The 24,085-nt window shown below is 40.2% G+C and overlaps 1 protein-coding gene across 1 annotated transcript; it reads left to right on the top strand.

Annotated features, from left to right (window-relative positions):
• Window positions 1-333: 333 nt before the first annotated feature.
• Window positions 334-22,449, top strand: LOC117432923 (golgin subfamily A member 6-like protein 22). Its single transcript, XM_034054913.3, has 3 exons — window positions 334-432; window positions 13,620-14,591; window positions 20,193-22,449. The coding sequence occupies exons 1-3, from the start codon at window positions 402-404 to the stop codon at window positions 21,566-21,568; spliced, it is 2,379 nt and encodes a 792-aa protein (XP_033910804.2). The 5' UTR covers window positions 334-401; the 3' UTR covers window positions 21,569-22,449.
• The last annotated feature ends 1,636 nt before the right edge of the window (window positions 22,450-24,085 follow it).

Genomic DNA, 24,085 nt, shown 5'->3' with positions numbered 1-24,085 from the left:
CAAAGACATTTCCAGAAATAAAGACACTCAAATGGCCTAACAATATATTATGAGGTAAGTTTATCATCATCATCATCATCATCATCATCATCATCATCATCATTATTATTATTACATTTATTTATTATTCTGAGTTCTTGAGAGCGTACTTGCTTGCTTATTTATTTATCTCTAGGCTTTAAGAAATATAATACCGGAAAGCTCAGAGAGTTTGGTCCAATGTTGTGTCAGAAGAATTTGAAATGTTATAAGCCTCGTTCGTGTTCAATTGGCTTTTAGAGAAACGCTCTGATTTACCATTTCAAACCCACAAACTTCCTGTCGCTGAATGATTGCTAGTCTTCCAGTAAAGCGTGTTTCATCTTAACTGTAGAACAACACATTGCTGTTATTGTAAAGAAATGGCAACTGCAGGTTTCGACCCGGACACCGGTGAGTTGTGTATTTTTATTGTGTTTTTAATAAAATACGAGGCTGTAGAATATGTCAAAATATTAACAATTAAAAAGCAGAACACGATTCTGAGGGGAAGTTAAAAGTTTGCTTTCGTTTTCAGTAGACGGGCCATCATTACCCTCAACCTCTCCCTTCTCAAACCCCGCTCTGCTTTCTGCATTACCCTCAACCTCTCCCTTCTCAAACCCCGCTCTGCTTTCTGCATTACCCTCAACCTCTCCCTTCTCAAACCCCGCTCTGCTTTCTGCATTACCCTCAACCTCTCCCTTCTCAAACCCCGCTCTGCTTTCTGAATGTCATCATTACCCTAAACCTCTCCCTTCTCAAACCCCGCTCTGCTTTCTGAATGGCTCATTTTTGGTAGCATTCCCCTTGAGTTTAAATTCACTTCATTTGTGATCGGTACGATGTTTCAGGACGATACTCTAAACCTTCTATTTGCAAATAGATTAGGAGAGACAGGCATTAAAAGGTTGGTTGAGGGTTTGGGGTTGAGAGCATGTTCTTGCTGAAGAGACAAACCATAAACTAAATGAAAAGGGATTCTTTATGTAACGCCATATTCTGGGGATTTGTAGCACTTATGTGTTTATGTATTCATGTGCTCCGTGTTTTTTTATTGAATTCACTTATTTAATTACCTCCCAAGCAAAGATATGCTGACTCTGCAGCTTCACATAGACCCCCCAGTGTTGGTAATAACAATAGACTCATCTATACAGAAAACTTGTCTAATTCTTCTCATATTGTCAGCTAGCAGTTATAGCTGAAGACCGATATTTGTTCTTGTGATTAGTTGACTGCAATCTTGAAGGCATTCATGCACAGCAAAGCTTTTTCCATGCAGGCACTTTATTCATGTCTCTGCAGAGTTTTTTTTTTAAATGGTTCACAGCAATGACATTAAACCCCGTATACTTTGCTCGACGAGTGTACTAGAGACGAGGTTGATCGCACACTCAGAAATCTCTTATTATTTTGTTTTAAAAACGTGTTATTATTTATTGAAACAAAACGAGAAACAAACACAACGCGTTTCGACATCATCGTAAAGGAATTAAATTATCTATATATGGGTTGGATCGTGTCAAAAGCATTTCTAAAAATGAAGACTTTCAAATTGTATAATATAATCTGAAGTGAGTTTGTTGATAATAATAATAATAATAATAATAATAATAATAATAATAATAATAATAATAATAATAATAATATTTATTAATTATATATGTTATTAATGTTACATTCACTTATTATTCTGAGTTCTTGAGAGCACACCTAACAGTTGCGTTCTTACTTGCTTATTTATTTATCTCTAGGCTGTAGAAAATTAAATATGCACTGGCATGTTTAGATAGTTTGGTACAATTTGTGTCAGAAATATTTATATAAGCCTCCTTCGAGTTAAACTATATATTTTTAAAGAACCCACAAACTTCCTGTCACTAAATGATTTCTATAGTCTTCCTGTAAAGCCTGTTGCAATATCTTAACTGGAGAAGGACACATACATGACCGTTATTTTGAAGAGATAGCTACTGCAGGTTTACACCCGGACACCAGTGAGTTGTGTATTTTGATTGTGTTTTTAATAAAATGCGAGGGCGGTATAATTTGTCGAAATATAAACAATTAAAAAGCAGAACACGTTTCTGAGGGGGGATAGGGGTGGTGGTGAGGAAGTAATGTGCGCGCATTATTGTGAGTTGTAATCGAGAGGAACGGTTTACAGCACGGATAGTTTACGTGTTTTCAGGTTAATGGCGCAGCAAAAGTAAATCAGCCAAAAGCACAATTTCACTTGTAATTTGTAGTTCCAAACACTCTGATGTGAAATGTAGAAAACAAGTTTAAAATGTATTGATATTTTAAAATTGACTAGTGGCACGCATACCCCAGGCACTTTTATCCACTCATATGTATATTACAGTACATCTGGCAATTAACTTGTTTTGACAACATGGAAATATACTGGGGAACGCACTTATTGTGATGTCTATATCATTTATATTAAATTATTTATTTCTGTTTTAAAATGGAACATCTGCCTGCAAAAAAAGCTTTATATAAATTTAAAAAAAACGTCTAGTGTACATGGATTTGAACCTCCAACCTTCCGTTTGCAAGCATGTTGTGTTACTGTCAATGCTACACGATTAGTTGAGAAAAGTCTTATTCTGAAAGATGAAGTCAGCCAGCTGAGAATTTTCTGGACAATTAGATTTTTTGAGCCATCATCTGGGCTTCCGGTGACTACAATGATAAAACGTAGCTCTTGTGGTGTCATTATGCACCTGTATTGTGGAACAATCTTCCCATTGAAATCGGTAAAGCTGACTCAATAAATGAGTCAGCATTATACTGTAATCTGCCAAGTGTTTAATCTGTAGTATTTTGTATTTAATCATATACTGATGTAACTATCACTGCTATCTGCTGTATTATTGAATTGTATTTTGTCACACTTGTACTTTGCTTGAACAAAAGTCATTGTATTTATCTTGCTCTTATTGTATTACTTGTATTGTAACACTTGAAATGTATTTGCTTACGATTGTAAGTCGCCCTGGATAAGGGCGTCTGCTAAGAAATAAATAAATAAATAAATAAATAAATAAATAAATAAATAATAATAATAATAATAATAATAATAATAATAATAATAATAATAATAATAATAAATGCATTTAAATGAAAGCTTAAAACACATCTTTACGCAGAGGCCTTTTTGTAGATTGGGATGGCCAGTTTTAGAATTTTGTTAATATTTGTTTATTTTATTCATTATTTTGTCCTTATTTGTTTTTTGATGTATATATATATATATATATATATATATATATATATATATATATATATATAGATTGATTGATTGATCATCCTTATCCTGAGATTTTGAGCTGGAACTCCAGGTGTGCAATTGGTCCGGTTCTAGGGATGGAACCGCATAACAGTCTCGCGTTTTGATTGGACCATGTCTGTCACATGAATATGTCCTTACACGAGTGGGAAAGCTTGCAGGATTTTAACAGAGAGAGATAGAGAGATCTGCTTTCGTCAGCCTTTCAATTAAAATGCAATGTGGTATTTTGCTGTACTAATATAACAAACTATGGGTTATTACTTTATATGAATTATTATGTTATCCACAAATGTAAGAATTGGCTTTCTGTGGTGGTGTACATTTTTCTTTCAAATCGCATTTATCTATAATCGTTTGCGTGATATATTTTAATAGCAAATATATCTTCCACACTATTAAAGTTTTGTTAGAGGATACATTAGTTTATCTCTAATGTAATCACAGTTTTACATATAGACTGCCCCTGTTTTCATTTACGTCCCAAATTCTGGTCCGCTTTGGTTTTTTCTTTTCAGATAGGCGGCGCGTGAGTCTTCCGTTTGGGGAGGCTATTCCACACTTTCCCTTTATTGTTTATTATTTTATTATTTATTTCCATTTATTGAACCCAACGATGTACAGTAAGATACACACACAATTATATATATATATATATATATATATATATATATATATATATATATATATATATATATATATATATATATATATATACACACACTACCGGTCAAAAGTTTTAGAACACCCCCATTTTTCCAGTTTTTATTGAAATTTAAGCAGTTCAAGTCCAGTGAATAACCTGAAATGGTACAAAGGTAAGCGGTAAACTGCCAGAGGTTAAAAAAAAAAGTTTAGGTTACCAAAAACTGAAAAATAATGTACATTTCAGTGTTATACAAAAAGGCCTTTTTCAGGGAACAAGTAATGGGTTAACAACTTACAGCTGTTCTGCAGCAATGGAAGTAAATTAAGCCTTGAAAGTTGATGCTAACAATTCCTACAGGTGTCCTAACTTTTGTTGATTACTTACAAACCCTCTGTCTGTATGAAAGCAGTGTTGGAACAGACTGTGTTACCACACCCTCTTAAGCATTATTTGGACAGTATTGTACTGCAGGAAGTAGTATATTGCTCTCATAATGGCGAGAAAAAGGCAATTAACAAAGGAAGACAGACAGACCATTATAACCCTTAAAAGTGTAGGTCTTTCCTTTAGAGAAATTGCAAAGAAAGCCAAGGTGTCAGTGAGTACAGTTTCCTACACCATCAAAAGGCACTTGGAAACTGGAGGAAACTCTGACAGGAAGAGGTCTGGCAGACCCAAAGCCATAACAGAATCAGAAGACAAGTTTCTGAGAGCCAACAGCTTGCGTGATAGGCGGCTCACAGGACAACAGCTTCAAGCACAGCTTAACACTGGTCGAAGTAAGCAAGTCTCAGTTTCAACTGTGAAGAAAAGACTTCGAGCTGAAGGTTTGACAGGTCGAGTGGCAGTAAGAAAGCCATTCCTAAGATGGCAAAATAAGAAAAAGAGGCTTGAAGCACCGCCAGTGGACTGCTGAAGACTGGAAGAAGATCTTATGGACCGATGAATCAAAATTTGAAATCTTTGGTTCATCACGCAGGGTTTTTGTATGCCATCGAGTAGGCGAAAGGATGGTTCCTCGGTGTGTGACACCAACTGTCAAACATGGAGGAGGAAGCGTGATGGTCTGGGGCTCTTTTGCTGGATCCAGAGTCGGTGACTTGCACAGAGTGAGTGGCACCCTGAACCAAAACTGCTACCACAGCATTTTGCAGCGCCATGCAATACCCTCTGGTATACGCCTAGTTGGTCAGGGGTTCATCCTACAGCAAGATAATGACCCAAAACATACCTCCAGGCTATGTCAGAACTACCTTAGAAGAAAAGAACAAGACGGTAGGCTTCAAATCAGGGAATGGCCAGTCTCCAGACTTAAACCCCATCGAGCTGGTTTGGGATGAACTGGACAGAAGGGTGAAAGCAAAGCAACCTACAAGTGCAACACATTTGTGGGAACTTCTGCAATAGTGTTGGGAAGAACTTTCCAAACAATATTTGATTTCCATTGTAGAAAGAATGCCACGAGTGTGTTCGGCTGTTATATCTGTAAAAGGTGGCTACTTCGATGAGTCAAAAATTTAGATTAAATTTTGTTAAACAAAACAATTCCATGATTTCTTTTTTATCTCCAATTGTTTATTTGTTCTGTGCTTTAATTTCAGAGTATATTGAGACATTAAACTGCGTAAATTTCAATAAAAACTGGAAAAATGGAGGTGTTCTAAAACTTTTGACCGGTAGTGTATATATATATATATATATAAGACTTGCATTTTTTATTACTCTGTTACTAGTGATTCTGAATACTAAGTTTCATTCATTGAGTCCAAGCTATACCTTTGCCGACTGAGGACGGGAGCTTCCAGGGGGCGGCGCTGCGGGAGGAAGTGTTAGGTCGGCCAGGGTGTCCTGGCTCACCGCGCACCAGCGACCCCTGTAGTCTGGCCGGGCGCCTGCGGGCTTGCCTGTAAGCTGTCCAAGAGCTGCATTGTCCTCCGACTCTGTAGCTCTTGGGTGGCTGCATGGTGAGTCTGCAGTGTGAAAAAAAGCGGTCCGCTAACTGCACAGTCTTCGAAGGACAATCTGTGTTCGTCTTTGCTCTCCAGATTCAGCGCTGGGGTGGTAGCGGTGAGCTGAGCTTAAAAAATAATTGGCCATTCTAAATTGGGAGAAAATGATAAAAATAATTTTATAAAAAATCAATTTATAAAAAAATAAATTTATAAAAAAGAAAAAAAAGTTGGACTATGCAAATATAATAGAAAGAAAATTAAATACATTGTACAATAGTAATGATTACATCTAGTGAGAGATTACATACATTCTTAAAAAATGTGACCTCAACCATTTACTGTAAACTCACTAGGAAACATTTACACTGGCCATAAAATCAATCAATCAATCAATCTTTATTTTATACAGCGCCTTTCATAGTGGACCACCATTACAAAGCACTTTACAAGATACAGTAAAAAACAATGCATAATAGATTAAGTACAGCGAAAAACAATGCAAAATAATACATTAAATACAAGGTTAGGATGTGAAAATTCTAAAATATGTCATAAAAGGGTTAACTGCAAGAGTGATAGAATGATACAAGTTAATTGTATCAATCCCTGTGACCTTCTTAATGCCTAGGTCCATACATTGTTATAGTTGATACTTCTAACAATCTATAGGCATTCCTGATATTGATAGAATGCCACAGGTTAAATGTATCAACCTGTGCCATCTAATAACTGTCTAGATCAGGGGTCTCCAGTTCTGGTCATGGAGGGCTGCTGTCCCTCCTGGTTTTTGTTCCAACTGTACCCTAAATTACTTAATTTGACCAATTAAGCTTCCAGTAAGCACTTAATTGATCCAATTAAGTAATTTAGGGTACAGTTGGAACAAAAACTAGGAAGGACAGCGGCCCTCCACGACCAGGATTGGAGACCTCTGATAGCAGATTCATTGCTCCATATCACCAGATTTATATTGCACCCTTTTGAATTCAAACACATAATGAATCCCCCTATTGTTTCTTGCTAATACTGCATGTTTTATGTGCTTCTTCAGGCTGAATGTATGCATTTTATGAAACAAGCGGTGTGTATTATACATCATCCTTACAGTGAGTGTAAAGGGATCAGTTTTGTTCAAGCAATGTATGGCTAGAAACATGTTTCATCATCGTCAGATATCCGTGACATAATTAAGAAATGGAGATGGTTTAACAATGTTAATTACAGCTTTAAAGGCAGGTAGAAAGTAGCAAGCCTAATTATAAACAATCTGTCTTGCATTTTGTGATTACCCACAGCTGAGTATGAGATAAGAAAGTGCTAAATAAAAATAAAAGAAATAAACACCAGGAGCAATTAGAAACTTCTTATGCTGCCAGCATACTACATTTCAAGACCCATACCAGACATATTGCCCTTTCTCACCCTTTTGATGGTGATTGAAACACTTTGAACTCCCAAAATTACCGTACCCCTAGTTTTAAAAAGCTCTTTATTTAAATTAAAGATCATATTTTGGATTTATATAGCACCTTTCATCCCACAGGAGCCCAAAGCTCTTTACACGTGGCAGCTGTTGCTTAGCCAATTGAATTACAGGAGGACATTTAGGTAGGCCAGATTGTAAGTGCCTGAATTGGAATTTAGCCATTATATTTAGCCATTATATTTGCATAGTCCACAGTTTAAACTATCAGGAATATTTTACCAATACAATACAATACTATTTATGTTAAGTTGTTGAAGGGCACTGGTCTCTTAAAACCCATAAGTGGAAGACCAGATAGAGTCCTTTATTGTATTTTTGGTTTTGCGAGTGATAGATGAATAAAATATATTGAATTCCACCATTCTATTCATTTTGAGGTCTGATAAACCTCTATGCATGACTATATTGTAGCGATCCTGCAGGGGAGGGGAGAGAATCAGGAAAGTGTAGAGGGTGTGTGAAACTGCAGGGGTTGCATGGTGGGTGTATGCGTTTACGGGTTGCACGGCGGTGTGTGTGTGTGCACAGGTTGCATGGAGGGTGTATGCGTTCATGCGTTCAGGGGTTGCACGGTGGTGTGTGCGTGCAGGGGTTTCATGTGGTGTGTGCGTGCAGGGGTTTCACGTGGTGTGTGCGTGCAGGGGTTTCACGGTGGTGTGTGCATGCAGGGGTTGCACGGTGGTGTGTGCGTGCAGGGGTTGCACGGTGGTGTGTGCATGCAGGGGTTGCACGGTGGTGTGTGCGTGCAGGGGTTTCACGTGGTGTGTGCGTGCAGGGGTTTCACGTGGTGTGTGCGTGCAGGGGTTGCATGGTGGTGTGTGCGTGCAGGGGTTTCACGGTGGTGTGTGTGTGCAGGGGTTGCACGGTGGTGTGTGCGTGCAGGGGTTTCACGTGGTGAGTGCGTGCAGGGGTTGCACGGTGGTGTGTGCATGTAGGGGTTGCACAGTGGTGTGTGCGTGCAGGGGTTGCACGGTGGTGTGTGCGTGCAGGGGTTGCACGGTGGTGTGTGCGTGCAGGGGTTTCACGTGGTGAGTGCGTGCAGGGGTTGCACGTGGTGTGTGCTTGCAGGGGTTACACGGTGGTGTGTGCGTGCAGGGGTTTCACGTGGTGTGTGCGTGCAGGGGTTGCATGGTGGTGTATGCGTGCAGGGGTTGCACGGTGGTGTGTGCGTGCAGGGGTTGCACGGTGGTGTGTGCGTGCAGGGGTTTTACGTGGTGAGTGCGTGCAGGGGTTGCACGGTGGTGTGTGCGTGCAGGGGTTGCACGGTGGTGTGTGCGTGCAGGGGTTGCACGGTGGTGTATGCGTGCAGGGGTTTCACGTGGTGTGTGCGTGCAGGGGTTTCACGGTGGTGTGTGCGTGCAGGGGTTGCATGGTGGTGTATGCGTGCAGGGGTTTCACGTGGTGTGTGCGTGCAGGGTTTGCAAGTGGTGTGTGCGTGCAGGGGTTGCACGGTGGTGTGTGCGTGCAGGGGTTTCACGTGGTGTGTGCGTGCAGGGGTTGCACGGTGGTGTGTGCGTGCAGGGGTTGCACGGTGGTGTGTGCGTGCAGGGGTTGCACGGTGGTGTGTGCGTGCAGGGGTTTCACGTGGTGAGTGCGTGCAGGGGTTGCACGTGGTGTGTGCTTGCAGGGGTTACACGGTGGTGTGTGCGTGCAGGGGTTTCACGTGGTGTGTGCGTGCAGGGGTTGCATGGTGGTGTATGCGTGCAGGGGTTGCACGGTGGTGTGTGCGTGCAGGGGTTGCACGGTGGTGTGTGCGTGCAGGGGTTTTACGTGGTGAGTGCGTGCAGGGGTTGCACGGTGGTGTGTGCGTGCAGGGGTTGCACGGTGGTGTGTGCGTGCAGGGGTTGCACGGTGGTGTGTGCGTGCAGGGGTTGCACGGTGGTGTGTGCGTGCAGGGGTTTCACGTGGTGAGTGCATGCAGGGGTTGCACGGTGGTGTGTGCGTGTAGGGGTTGCACGGTGGTGTGTGCGTGCAGGGGTTGCACAGTGGTGTGTGCGTGCAGGGGTTTCACGTGGTGAGTGCGTGCAGGGGTTGCACGGTGGTGTGTGCGTGTAGGGGTTGCACGGTGGTGTGTGCGTGCAGGGGTTGCATGGTCGTGTATGCGTGCAGGGGTTTCACCTGGTGTGTGCGTGCAGGGGTTGCACGGTGGTGTGTGCATGCAGGGGTTGCACGGTGGTGTGTGCGTGCAGGGGTTGCACGGTGGTGTGTGCGTGCAGGGGTTGCACGGTGGTGTGTGCGTGCAGGGGTTTCACGTGGTGAGTGCATGCAGGGGTTGCACGGTGGTGTGTGCGTGTAGGGGTTGCACGGTGGTGTGTGCGTGCAGGGGTTGCACAGTGGTGTGTGCGTGCAGGGGTTTCACGTGGTGAGTGCGTGCAGGGGTTGCACGGTGGTGTGTGCGTGTAGGGGTTGCACGGTGGTGTGTGCGTGCAGGGGTTGCATGGTGGTGTATGCGTGCAGGGGTTTCACCTGGTGTGTGCGTGCAGGGGTTGCACGGTGGTGTGTGCATGCAGGGGTTGCACGGTGGTGTGTGCGTGCAGGGGTTGCATGGTTCATTTTCGACTTCCAGCTCCCTTTCCCTCACTTTATGATTTTATTTTGTGATTATTGAATTATTGTAAAAAATAAATGGCCTCCATCTACTCACGGCTGCAGTCTCATTTCTGTCCCAAAAAGAACCTGAAATGCTACAATCTATTGACGGACATTACATAAGAACATGAGATGTCCTTTTTCTTTGGAATACCATGTTCCTTCTCAAAAATGTGTTTTAATGTTAGCCTTTATAAAGTAAAACGACTGCTTTAATGAATTTTCATGTATCTATTTCAGTGCAATGTAGTTTCTTCTTTGTAATAAAGAAATACGTTTTTTTAACATTTACATTTTATTTCTGTTTCTTCATAAAAAAAATAAAAAATAATGTTTTCTGGGGAGAGTAAAAAAGACATTAACTTTGATTTGTGTACTAAGGGTTACTCTTAAATGAATTCACGATCCAGTTCTCATGTACTTTTTATGGTAAACTGAGCATGCATGACTTAGAAACTCGGCTGTCAGCTCAGCAGAATATCCCAAAAACTGGGCTGAATTCAGAAAAGCAAAGAGGTCCAGAATTTGGGACTTTATCTAAACACCAAATCTGCCCAGAATTTGGGACTTTATCTAAACACCAAATTGGCCCGGAATTTGGGACAAAAAGCAAAGCAGCTCCAAAACCTGAGAATGAACAGTCTCTATGTAAAACTGTGATTACATTAAAGATAAACTAATGAATCCTGTAACAAAACTGAAATAGTGTGGAAGATATATTTGCTATTAAAATATATCACGCAAACGATTATAGATAAATGCGATTTGAAAGAAAAATGTACACCACCACAGAAAGCCAATTCATACATTTGTGGATAACATAATAATTCATATAAAGTAATAACCCATAGTTTGTTATATTAGTACAGCAAAATACCACATTGCATTTTAATTGAAAGTCTGACGAAAGCAGATCTCTCTATCTCTCTCTGTTAAAATCCTGCAAGCTTTCCCACTCGTGTAAGGACATATTCATGTTACAGACATGGTCCAATCAAAACGCGAGACTGTTATGCGGTTCCATCCCTAGAACCGGACCAATTGCACACCTGGAGTTCCAGCTCAAAATCTCAGGATAAGGATGATCAATCAATCAATCTATATATATTTGCAATTAAAATAAATAATTAAAGTAAACCACCACAGAAAGCCAATTCTTACATTCATGCATAACATGACAATTGAAATAAAGTAATAGTCACACATAGTTTGTTATATTAGTACAGCAAAATACCATATTATATTTTAATTGAAAGGTTCTGGCAAACAGATCTCTCTCTCTCTCTCTCATCACAATTATTGTACTTTTAAATATGTTATAAATGATGTTTCCGTGACTTCATATTAGTTCAGTAAAATAAGACATGTAGTATAAACTGTAACTTCGTGGTGTGAAAGCTACCGCCTGCATTAGAAGCATGTCTTGGGTTCGATTCCCACACAGGGTTTATATTGCAAACTTTAAGAAATTTAAATTTATTCTATTTATGTCTGACAAACACATTTTTAATGTGAAAAAATGTAGTTGATGTGAATGACACTTTCATTGAACATACATACTTTTGCACACATAACCTTAACGTGCATATATATTGTTGATAGCTTCTATTATTGTATGTATTTGTGGTATACTGTTGATGAAATAATATGAAATCATGATCGAATTTTGATATGTCAATTGCATTATGCTGAATAAATTATTATATTTATTTTAAAAAAATCACTTTAATTTATGTGTCAGAACTATCTTGACTGGAAGATATCTGAACAAGATGTTATATAATGTTGGTAATAAAAGCATCACATTGTACACTATAGATATATTAGCAGCATTATGAAATTCCCCTACAGTGTTACTAATACAGGCTATATGGTTAAAGGGGGTGCAGTGCAATATTAAGTATAGCATTGCCAACGCTTGTGCTATAAATGTCTGTATTAACAGTACTGAAAACAGTGAGAATTGGTTTATCATTTCTTACAAAGCTGGGTTGGTACCCTTTAAATAGGTGAGACACAGAAACTGTGCTCTAGTGCTTTCCTGCACACACTTATTATTCACACAAAATGGCTAAGCCATTTTCTCAACAAAACCACTCCTTTAATTTACCATCTGGGCAAAGCCTTCAATGGCTTTCTTTAAATAAACTGGACAGCTAAGCTGTTTACCGGTCAAAAAACGCAACACTGAGGTCTAATGGATTTAATCAAATATTTTAACACAGATATCAAACAAAACCACAGAAAATGTGAACAAAAAATACAGATCAAATAATCATGATTAGGTTTCAATATGAAATGTGACACACTGTCAAAAGGAAAACATTACAAAGTTGGTATTGGGTATGACCTCCCTAAGCATTAACACAATCCTGGCAGCGCTGACGCATAGACCTGATCAGCCTCTGGATAGACTACTGTGGGATCCCTCCTTACATCATCGCACTTCCACTGCCCAAACGGTTGGCTTGAACAATGCAACAGTCAGCATAACGCTCACCACGACGTCTCCAAACACGTTGTCTTCCGTCAGGTCTGTCAAGGGCAAAATGGCATTCATCTGTGAATATAAAACTCCACCACACTCTCTGCTCCCTTTTTATATCACATGGCTGTTCCCACTTAGCACCAGTTAAATAATTTGGCAACAGCCACATTCTGACATTTATTTGGCAGGGATAGGAATTAACCCCACCCTTGCCAACCACCACCAAAACACATAACCCAAACACTTCATTGCCTTGCAACATTACATAATGAAAATCTCCATAGTATGCCTCCTCTCTTTGTTTCTAAATACCTGTTTTAAGTCTCATCGAAATAGTTTTGTATTAAACAAGATGTACGATGAATTTTTGGACAGTGTATTTTTGAAATGTTTTTAAAGTTTATAAGTTGATTTAAACAAATCTGTAATTTCATTTTAAGTTAATTTTCACTTATTAAAGAGATAAGCTAAGAGGTCTATTTGTGGCTATTAATGAGTTTCTTTAAACATTGATATTTTTCAGCATATTTGAAAAGTACTGGAAATAGTTCTGAAACCTCAGATTTCTTGGGGGTCTAAAACTGAATAAATAAATGGTGTGATGAAATCTAGTTCTGAGTGTTCTGAGCTTCTCTGGACAAATGATTAGGACACTGTTACACCTGCACATGGAAGAACAAACAAGAAATCAAACTGCTAATGATACAAACATGCTGACAAACATTCAGACACTTCACTGATTCTCCTGATTAATGTGTACTATTTGTTTGAAGAGCTTGCTAGTTGTATCCATGTACAGCAACTCCACACATACAAGAACATGCCAGTGCTATGTGTGCCCTTATAACAGTTTACCATAGTAAAAGCATAGCAAAGCATAAAAGCATTGCAAAGCATAGCAAAGCAATGTAAAGAACAGTGAGGTATGGTAAAGCATATTAATAAACATGGTAAACTAGGGTAAATTATGGTTAATACATGGTATTACCATGGGAAAAGCATGACAAAAGTGCAAAATACCATGGTAAACTTGTATAAGGAATATGACAGGGAGTGTTCTTTAAGAACACCACAATCCAGGGCTTCACATGTAAAGCTTTCATTTCTAAAAGGAACAAACTGTTCTTTCTCTTTCACAGAGCGGGGAATCATGGCTGCAGAACAAGAGGCTGAAGAAACTGTTTCTCAAGAGCTGCACAGCCCCTCTGAGCTGAGGATCGTGCTGCTTGGGAGAGAGTGCACTGGGACGAGTGAAGCAGGAAACACCATCCTGGGCGGAGAGGAGGGTAGCGCTCGATTCAGCGGCTCTGCAGAAATGAGGGAGTGTGAGAAGAAAACAGGAGAAGTGGCTGGGAGACGGATCACTGTGATCAACACTCCAGAAATTTTAGACACAGTCCAGGTCGAGATTGAGAGATGTGTTTCTCTCTCTGCCCCGGGACCCCACACTTTCCTCCTGGTGATACCGGTGTATCCAAAAGAAATGATTGATGCTCGTCGTGAGTACCTAATAAAACAGGATTGCAAACCCTTTTATAAAGTGCGGGAGCTGTTTGGTGAGAGAGCTGTGAGGAACATGATGATCCTTTTCACCTGTGGGGATTATCTGAGAAGCAGGACAATTGAGCAGTACATTGAAGAAGTTGGTGAGGAGCTGCAGCAACTTGTTGAGAAATGTGGGAACAGGTATCATGTCCTCAACAATAGGAACATGAGTTATCACACTCAGGTCACACAGCTCCTGGACAAGATAGACAACATGGTGAAGGGAAGTGGAGGCTGCTACATCCCAAATGAGATATACCAGCAGGTAGAAAAAATGATTAGACTAAAGGAACAGGAGCTGAATGAGAAACACAGACATGAACTGTGCACAAAAGAAGAGGAAATGAGCAGGAAAGAAGTGGAGATGAAACAGAAATATGAGGAGGAACAGTGTAGGAAAGAAGAGGAGATGAAACAGAAATATGAGGAGGAACAGAAGAGGAGAGAAGAGGAGCTGATGGAAAAGTTGAAGAAGGAAACGAAGGAGGATGAGCTGGAGAAAGACCCAGAGAAATCCAAGATGCCTGTCAGGAGAAGGAACAGCATTGTAGCAGTCCGCCCTACCAGTAAGTTTGTTTAAAATTGTTCTACAGATACAACATTCAGAATACTTTCTCAGGCTCTCACAATGTCACCATTGAACTGAATGAGTCTAACAGTTTAATAACAGTTTGAAAACCTTAACTGGGTTATTAAGTTACATGTATGCATGTTGTGTGAGGTGGAAAAGCCCTGCTGATAAATGTAGTGTATTATTATTTTAAATAATGGTTTATTGCTGTATTATTATGATTAAAAAATAAATGTATTGTTTGGTTTGTGTTTTGGTGGTGGTTGTTAGGAATGGGGTTAATTCCTATCCCTGCCAAAAATATGTGAGAATGTGGCTGGAGACTTTAATGAATAATTGATGATTAATCCAGCCAGGTGGGATATAAGGGGAGAAATTCCTTTGTTTGAGGGTGTACAGAGAGGAGGTATGTGAGAGAGAGTGGAAGGGAAAACAAACGTAAAACAAAAAATATAACTACGCATGCAAGGAAGACCAGCACAGTACTTGTTTTTACTCTGTGAGCTAGATATCGCAAACAGTTTACTATTTTCTTAGTTGTTTATTCCCTGGTTATTCTGCTCTTGTAAAGCAATTTTTTTCATAAAAACACTTGCATCAATATGACAAATTGTTTCAAATCTATTATTTTCTTTGAGCTGATCTTTTTTTTCTTTCTTTCTTGGCTGTGCTCAGACCCCCTTAGATGTGGTGGTTCCACTGTATTTAAATCTCAGAGGCGAGTTTGATTAAACCTTTTGTTTCATGAGTGCCTGTGTATTCAAATTGGTAGCTAGATCATTATCACCAGGCAAAGCTAGACATATTAGATTAGATGTAATTCGATTTAGATTTCTGGTAAAATATATAATATCCATGACATTTGCAATAGATTTGTGATGACAAAGTCTATATGATCTACAGCTGTGTGAGGTGGAAATGGACCTCTCCTCCAGTAGCTAATAATGACTGTTATATACTATATATTATACTGTTATATGCTCCCTTGAGAAACATATGTACAATATATCGAAACGTTGGGCAGCTGGCTCTTTGATATATATATATATATATATATCAATTTATTTCTTACAATTGTTACAAGATATCACATTATTTTTTACACATTATATTTACATACAATTACCCATTTATACAGTTTTTTTTTTTTTTTTTTTTTTTACTGGAGCAAGGTTGGTGGATCGATTTAAGAAGTAAGTGTAAGCCCAAAGACTTTCTTTTGGTTTTATATTCCTGGAAAGGGTTAATTACACCGTTTTTGCCCCTAAAGCACTACAAACTAATGCATGCATGTTCGTGGCTGTAGGTCGAAATAATCAAGTTTGAAGGTCGTTGTACGTCATGGCTGGAGCAGGGAAGGGAACGCAAGCCAGCTGACCACACGCATTTCTATATTATTATTATTATTATTATTATTATTATTATTATTATTATTATTATTATTAGACTGACATCATCTCGCATTCGTAAACATTGACACTCTCTTTTAAAGGGAGATGCAGCATCTTTGTGCCTAACCCCTGAAAAAGTTGTTAAAATGCTTTTTTTATTGTTATTTTTGAATTTCTATCCAATTTAATCGCAGTCTGGAGCTCTGCATTATAATTTCTCGGTGCTTCAGTGGTACAAACAGATTGATAAAGGAGGGTGCGATTGACAGAGCATTGTGTTTTGAGGAATCATGTCATCATAAAGAACTGTCAGCGCATACCAGTGGCAAGCTTGTCGCATACCAGTAAAGGTATGAAGAGGAATTGTATCCTGAAAATGGATTTGGGTAATATTGATGGCACAGGGTACATACATTACAATTCCTCCCCACTTAGTTCTAAAATTGCCTGAAATTAAATAAATGAAGTCAATTACTTGTAGAGCAATACTGATTCAAATGCTTTTAATCTTAACTATAAATCGAGCCTTTGTGGTGGATTCTGGACTTGCTCTGGGTAACGTCTAGGTTCTGCAGAACTGCCAGTCTCTGGATTTCCAGATGTAGCAGGCAAATGTTATATGTTTAATGCCGTTTCCTTTGACAAAAGCTTGGAACTCCTCTGAAGTGAACTGTGTTCCATTATCACTCACAATCTGTTCTGGCAGCCCAGTCCTGGCAAAAAGAATTTGTCACCCAAAACATTCTTTGGCTAAGTCTTCAATTTGCTGGTCTATTCCAGGCCACCAGACGTAGTTTCGGGCAAGTCATTCAATCTTAACCACTCCTAAGTGGCCATCGTGCAAAGTCTCGTAGTTTGGAAGGTATGACAGCTCTGGTGCCACACATAACACATCCGTGGTACACTGAAAGCTGATCTCAACAGGTGTGAAAAGCAGACAACTGGGGGTATCCACGGGTCGGCCAGCCTTTTATGGTTATGTCGTACACTTTAGACAGTATAGGATCAGATTTAGTCTCTCTTTGAATAAGGGCATTTGTTACTGGTAACTGGTCCATCTGTGTATGTAAAACATGTCAACAGGATCTGATTCAATCTTTTTGTGTATTGTTTCTAGCGGCATACAATCTAAACCATCAGCATTAGCATGGTGCTTCCTTCCCTTGAACTCAATGTCATAAGTGTGTGCGCCTAAAAACCAAGGCCATTTTTGTAGCCGTGCTGCTGCCATCTCCGGAACACCCTTCCTGGGATTAAAAGTAGAGAGTAGGGGTTGGTGGTCTGTAACCAACGTGAACTTCTTGCCCCACAAATACTGGTTAAACTGTTTCACTCCCAACACTAGACTGAAGTGCTCTCTATCAATCTGGGCATAATTGTGCTCTACGACCAAAAGGGATCTCTACGCGAATACTATTGGCAGTTCTGAGCCGTCTTCCATCTTGTGCGAAAGCACCACACCAATGCCATAAGGAGAAGCATCACACGTTAGCTTAATGGGTAAAGAGGGATCGTAGTGGGTGAGTACCTTCTTCGAAGTTATTAGTGGTTTAGCCTCCTTGAACGCATATTTACACTGTTTGGACCACTGTCATTTGCTTCCACTCTGCAACAAAACATTCAAGGGGTACAACACTGTGGACAGATTTGGCAAAAACTTGGTAGTAGTTAATTAGTCCAAGAAAGGATCGACGCTGTGTAACATCTTGTGGCGGTGGTGCTCTGAGGACAGCATTGATCTTGACTTGTGACTTGTGTGTAGCCAAAGTTTATCAATGGTATGGCCACAGTAGTCAATGGTTACTTTGAAAAATTCACATTTGTCTCTGTTAGTTCTCCATCCATACTCACCCAGTCTAGTTAGTACTTTCTGTAAGTTTTCTAAGTGTTTGATATCGACAGCTCCTGTCACAATGATATCATCCAGGTAACACTGTGTATGTGGTATTCCTTGTAGCACTCGATTCATGGCCTTTTGCCAGATCGCTGCTGCTGATGAAATGCAGAACACTAGACGGTTGTACTGAAAAAGGCCCTTGTGAGTGTTAATTGTAAGAAACTTCCTGGATGTTTCTTCCACTTCCATTTGTAAGTAGGCTTGAGCCAAATCAATCTTTGAGAACCGTGCGCCTTCTGCCAGTGAGGCGAAGATGTCCTCAATGCGGCGTAGAGGGTATTGATCAGCACAAAGCACAGGGTTCACTGTGACCTTGAAATCACCACAAATACGCACCTCTCCACTTCTCTTAATTACAGGCACTATTGGCATTGCCCATTGTGACAGGCTAACTGCAGGAATGACGTCAGGCCAGAAAGATTCACACACAGACAGGCAGTACTCGGGTTGAAACTGAGACGCTTTTGTGCTCAGTGTTTTAATAAACAAACAAAAATAAAATGTTGAAACAGAAAACTGCACTTTAGCCAAAATAAACAGACAAACAGAACGAACAGACACTAACAAACAGGGACGAATACTAAACAAACACGTACCACGTAGCAATTGTTTTTTTTTAATAATTTATCTCCTCACTCTTTCCCGTTCCTTCGCCCTGAACACACAACCCCGAGTGAGTAAAACATGCATCTATATATACTGTTGTGCTGGGATTCAATTACTAATTAATTATTCACTTGAATCCCCGTGCAGTGCAATCCCCGTGCCTAAATACAATTATACATTTTAAATACTCGTGCTCATTACCCACATTATATCCCATGTACCAACTACAATACACCAACATTTACACACTACATGCAACATATAACACACAAATGCACTAAGGGTCAGGGCACATTGCCACACCATTCACATCAGTCCACCTTAAGCAAAATGCCTGCCTCTTCTAAACATTTGAGTTGAGCTTCTACTTTGGGGCGTGAAATCTTGGCTGAGCAAATTTTGGACTTTTGCAAAAATAAAAATGCTGAAATAAATAATTGTAGACATCTATTTCTTGTAACTTTTTTTCCTCATCCACAAAAGCAAAACTTTTGCTACAAAAGATTTCTCCTAAAATTCTTATATGTAGGGGTCTACTTAAATCGCAGTAAATTTACGTATTTTCCACAGGTATGTTTGAATTGGTTGGAAGTTAAGGCAAAGCTTTGCCAAGTTATACAGAAGTGGACATCGATTAGAAACAACCCAAAGACTCGGTTACACAAGGGCATCTGGCATACTTTAATAAGGTCAATGTATGCAGCACGTTCGTTGTCATGTTATTTGTCCCATCCAATAATTTATTTTATTAGTACCGAGTCAAAACAAAGAAAACGTGGCTATTCGGGTCTAAAATTCCAACTGCAAAAAAGTAAGTAGCAGGTTGAAGCGAGGTGGCTGTGCTGGATCATTTTAATACTGATTTAACTTGGGCTGACTTTCCAGTTTGGTTTCTGAAAGCTGTTTATTTTATGTTCTGTTCAGCAGCCTCTGTAGTAGCCTTTTGTTTAATATGTGATTCTGAAGCTAAATAGCGATCGATTGTATTTTCTCCAAAAGAAACATTAAGATATGCAAAACAATTGCCGCAGTCTGCATGTACAGTTTCTTTGGGAAATATCTTGAAACAATCCGAAATATACTTTGCTTTTTTGTCGTCCATTTCTACTATTTTACCTCCAATGCTGAAAACTAGATTTTAGCAACCTAAATCAAAACAATGCAGCACCAACTTTGTCCCGCCCCCTACTGCACAGTACAGATCACATAAATGCAGTACAGATGCACTGATAGTCTGATTAAAACTTAGTCATTTGAATAGTAAACAAGAACGGTAACTGCTTTGGAGAATTCCTTTTGTAAATGTTACTTGTGGACGTTTTTTGTTTGTTTGATTTTTGCTTACGTGCAATGCACACGGGACGGCGAAGGAATTAAAAAGGGCTATCTAAAGAAGATACGTAGTTTGCATCGCTTGCGTTGTGCAGTAGTTCATTTAAACAAGGTGTATTTTTCTTTCATCTCCGTACTTGTTTGTATGCATTGGCCCTTTAGAGGTGAATTTCACGGTGACCCCTCAATTTCACTATTTCCGTGAAATCCGTGAAATCGCGATTTAGGTAGAACCCTAATTATATGCTGCATGAGGTGGAAATGGACCTGTCTTGTTCTTTTGTAAGGTTTCAGCTGACACTTTTTCTGGTGGTAAATAACTTTGTTTATCACTTTGATTTTGATATATATATATGTTTCTTTTTTTCAGTGTCTGGAGGTGAAGGAGAAGCTCCCCTTGCAGATAACCAAGCGCCTCCCAGTCCCCCTGAGATGAGGATGGTGCTGCTTGGGAAGACTGGGGCTGGGAAGAGTGCAGCAGGAAACACCATCCTGGGCAGGGAGGAGTTTAGATCTGAAGCCTGCTCCTCTGCAGTAACGAGGGAGTGTGAGAAGAGAAAAGGACAAGTGGCTGGGAGGCGTGTTGCTGTGATCGACACTCCAGAGCTCTCTCAGGACAAACACCAGATTAGGAGCTGTGTTTCTCTGTCTGCCCCGGGACCCCACGCTTTCCTCCTGGTGATACCGGTGGGCCGATTCACAGAGGAAGAGAGGAGAGCAGTGGAGACAGTCCAGGAGATATTCAGTGAGGAGGCTGTGAGGAGGTACATGATGCTCCTTTTCACACACAGTGACAAACTTAAAGGCAAGACCATTGAGGATTATATTCAGACAGGGAGCAAGGAGCTCCAGCAGCTTGTTGAGAAATGTGGAAACAGGTATCATGTTCTCAACAATGAGGACAGGAGCGATCGCACTCAGGTCACACAGCTCCTGGACAAGATAGACAACATGGTGAAGGGAAACAACAACAGCTACTATACCAGTGAGATGTACCAGCAAGCAGAGGCAAAGATCAGACAAAGACAAGAGGAGATACTGAAGGAGGAGGAAGAGACAATATTGAGGGAGGAAGAGGAACTGAGGGCAAAGAACCTGAAAGAACTGGAGAACACGAAAAGGAAGATGAGCTTGGAAATGCAGAAACAAGATGAGAAGATCAAAGAGCTGGAGGAGAGGATTGGAGAGCTGGAGGAAGAGCTGAGGAAAAAACAGGGAGAGAATCACAGGATCAAACTGGAGGAAGAGCTGAGGAGAAAGAGAGAGGAGAGAGAAAGGGCAGAGCGAGAGAAGGAGGATTGCATGGAGAAGGGGGAGAGAGAGAGGGAAGAGTACGAGGAGAAACAGAGGAGAGAGATAGAGGCAGTCAGGCAACGCTATGAGGAAATCATTAGACCAGAAGCAGAGAGAGCCAATGAGTTTATAAGCACATATGAAAAACCAGCTGAAGCGAGAGGAGAAAGGGCAGCACTAGAGGCAGTGATGAGTGCAGTAGCAGGAGTAATGAGAGAAGGGGCTGAGGTAGGGACAGTATTATACACATTAACCAGAGCAATAAGAGAAGAGACAGGACTAGGGGCAGTAATGCATGCTGTAAGAGAAGCAATAAGAGGAGGACCAGCTCAAAGGGCAGTGATCAGAGAAGTAGCAGGAGCACTGAGAGAAGGGGTTGCGATCGGGGCAGTATTGCATACAGTAGCAGAAGCAATAGAGGCAGCACCACAGGAAACCAGTCAAGAACAGTAAGACGGGGTGGTATTATTGGACAGGGGGTGGTGTTATTGGAAATGGGGGTGGTGTTATTGAAGAATATCCGAGCATGATCTAACATCCATATTGAGAAACAACACTTGATGGTTAGTGCTCACTTCAGTGAATATGGCCAGTAGGAGCTACACTTGGAACACTTCAGTGAGCACAAACACTCAGGTGTTTTTTTCTTGGTGGGGGGCACTCTTGAGCAATGAGTGACTAAGACACATTGTCCGTTTGCTGCCACAGGTGCTTTTATAAAACAAAAGGATAAACAGTATTGTCAGTCTCTGACATATTTTTCAGACTTATTAAGTCAGTGTATTTGCAGAATATTTGAAACTCAGTTTAAATTATCGAAATCCCCAAGAAGGCCAAACCACACCACTCTTTACTGAAGAGGGTGCCCGAGCCACTGATGTACCAACCAATGTCATTATCTGTGATGATCAATGTATATAAACAGCTGAACCCTGATTTGAATGTGTTGCTCACCACTGTGATGATCAATGTATATAAACAGCTGAACCCTGATTTGAATGTGTTGCTCACCAGTGTGATAATCAATCTGCATGATAGTCTGCTCTCTTGATTACTGCTTTACCTGAGAGCCGTCAGTAAAGTAGAAGAGAACAGATCTCAAGCTGTGCTTTGTATCCTTGGGAGTTATTTTGATCTCTGAGTTGTTCTGTATGAAAAATATACAGAAATTCAATATTTTTATTTTTAATCAGAAATGTTAACTTAGACAATTTTTATGTTATATGCTTTAGCCAATTTTTTTTTACCAGAACATTGCAAGTAATGTAAAGTATGAAGGCGTCTGTTCTAAATTTGGATATTCTATTACAGTACATTTGCAGGATTTGTAGTGATCTCAGGGGCTCTCGATAATAAACGCCTGTTTCAATGTGAATTATTCTCTGTGTTGTTGTTCAGTGTGTGATCAGCCCCTTCATTAAAGCAGGTGGGAGTCCCAGGGAGCAGGTTGTGATTTGCAGAACTGACCTGGGATACAGGGAGGAGGAGGGTGCTGGTGTTGATTCAGCTCTCACCTGGTACCAGCGTGCAATGGGATGACACTCCTCTCTTACCTGCGGGGCACATATTGCACTGGATCAGTGATTCAAAAGAACAGGGTTTACAAAGAGAGAAAAGAAAGACCTTGATTACTAAGAACCTTCAATATATACAGGATGACAGCATGGATCCTATTGCAGAGCGGTTTAAGCCAGTCCAGGTTTTACATGAATAAGATTCCCACTACATACCCTGTGAGAGTGTTTACAGTTTCAGAGTGATTTGATCAATTTCACTTCTGGCGTTTCAACAACAGTCTGCAGTAGTTTCATTAATTAAATAATTAATTCATCAAAACAGAGTTCTAATGTGGTCATTAAATCATTGTGTTACCAGTTTAACCACAGCGTTTATACCCAGCCCGAGTCTGGTTCTGATGAACCCTTTACTGTTGACAAACTCTAAATAAACAGCACCTATAAACACTGAGAGATGTGACAAGCAAAATATTGTTTAGCGCATGCACACAACAAACAGGGGCACTGAATTTCTTGGGGAACTGAATTTGATATTACACCTGTATGGAAGATGAGGAACAGCTGGGAAATTTCCCAGTCACATGCTTAGCAACGGTGGCAAAGGGGTTAAAAATCAACCATTCCCCATAGAGTCCCTATGTGAAATTACTTCAGCGTTTCTTAAATATGCCAAAATCTTGCTGTATTGTGCAGTGCAGTGACGGCAGCCGGCCTCAGAATATATATGCATTTGCAGCACCCACATGATCTTTGATATGTAGTTGTATGATTATTTGTATAGTTATTTTTAAACTATAAAGTGAGCATTTCTTTGTGCTTAAGCAGGTGTGTGCAGATATGTATGTGTGAAGCAGAACTGCTCATTTGACAGTTTGCCAGTAGGCAGCTCATTTGACAGTAGGCAAGTAGAACATAGCAGCGGCAGTGGTGGCAGAGGTGAGGATGGGACCACGGAACTAGTGTCTCAACTCTTTGATAACCAGCACCAAGCTAGATAAATAATTTGTATATTATATTTAATTACAGATGTTAACCAAATGTTAATATCTCAAGGTAATATGAAGTATTTACCACAATATAACCATTATAATATGGTGGGTCCCCTTATCATGCTTACATTGTATTAAATTTAGGCTAGAGTCTTACCATTATGACTATGATTGCTTTTGGTTTTCCAGAGCATACAGATTATACTCCATCATTGTTCCCACACAAAGTAGCAAAGAGCAGAAAGGTTGATAAGAACAAGATCAAGAGGTTTGAGAGGGCCCTGGCAAGGAATGCCACTGTGGGAAACCCTAGTCAGGAATCCAGTAAGATGTAGGCACCACCTAGACCCTTTATCCTTGTATTTAAATCATTAACATTTTGCCAATCCTATAGGCCTATTACCGCAGTAATTAATTTATGAGGAAAAGAATGACATTTTATTCATTTAATAGCTACACTCCTA

Source organism: Acipenser ruthenus, chromosome 53, assembly GCF_902713425.1.
Source record: "Acipenser ruthenus chromosome 53, fAciRut3.2 maternal haplotype, whole genome shotgun sequence".
Taxonomy (NCBI): Eukaryota; Metazoa; Chordata; class Actinopteri; order Acipenseriformes; family Acipenseridae; genus Acipenser; species Acipenser ruthenus.
Note: the sequence above shows the minus strand (reverse complement) of the source record. Positions and strands in the feature narration are given on the sequence as shown.

Excerpts from the sequence above, each read along its gene's own strand:
- LOC117432923 (XM_034054913.3), top strand. The coding sequence starts at position 402 with ATGGCAACTGCAGGTTTCGACCCGGACACCG. Across the intron at positions 433-13,619 it reads AGGTTTCGACCCGGACACCG|AGCGGGGAATCATGGCTGCA; the intron begins GTGAGTTGTGTA and ends TCTCTTTCACAG. Across the intron at positions 14,592-20,192 it reads TGTAGCAGTCCGCCCTACCA|TGTCTGGAGGTGAAGGAGAA; the intron begins GTAAGTTTGTTT and ends TCTTTTTTTCAG.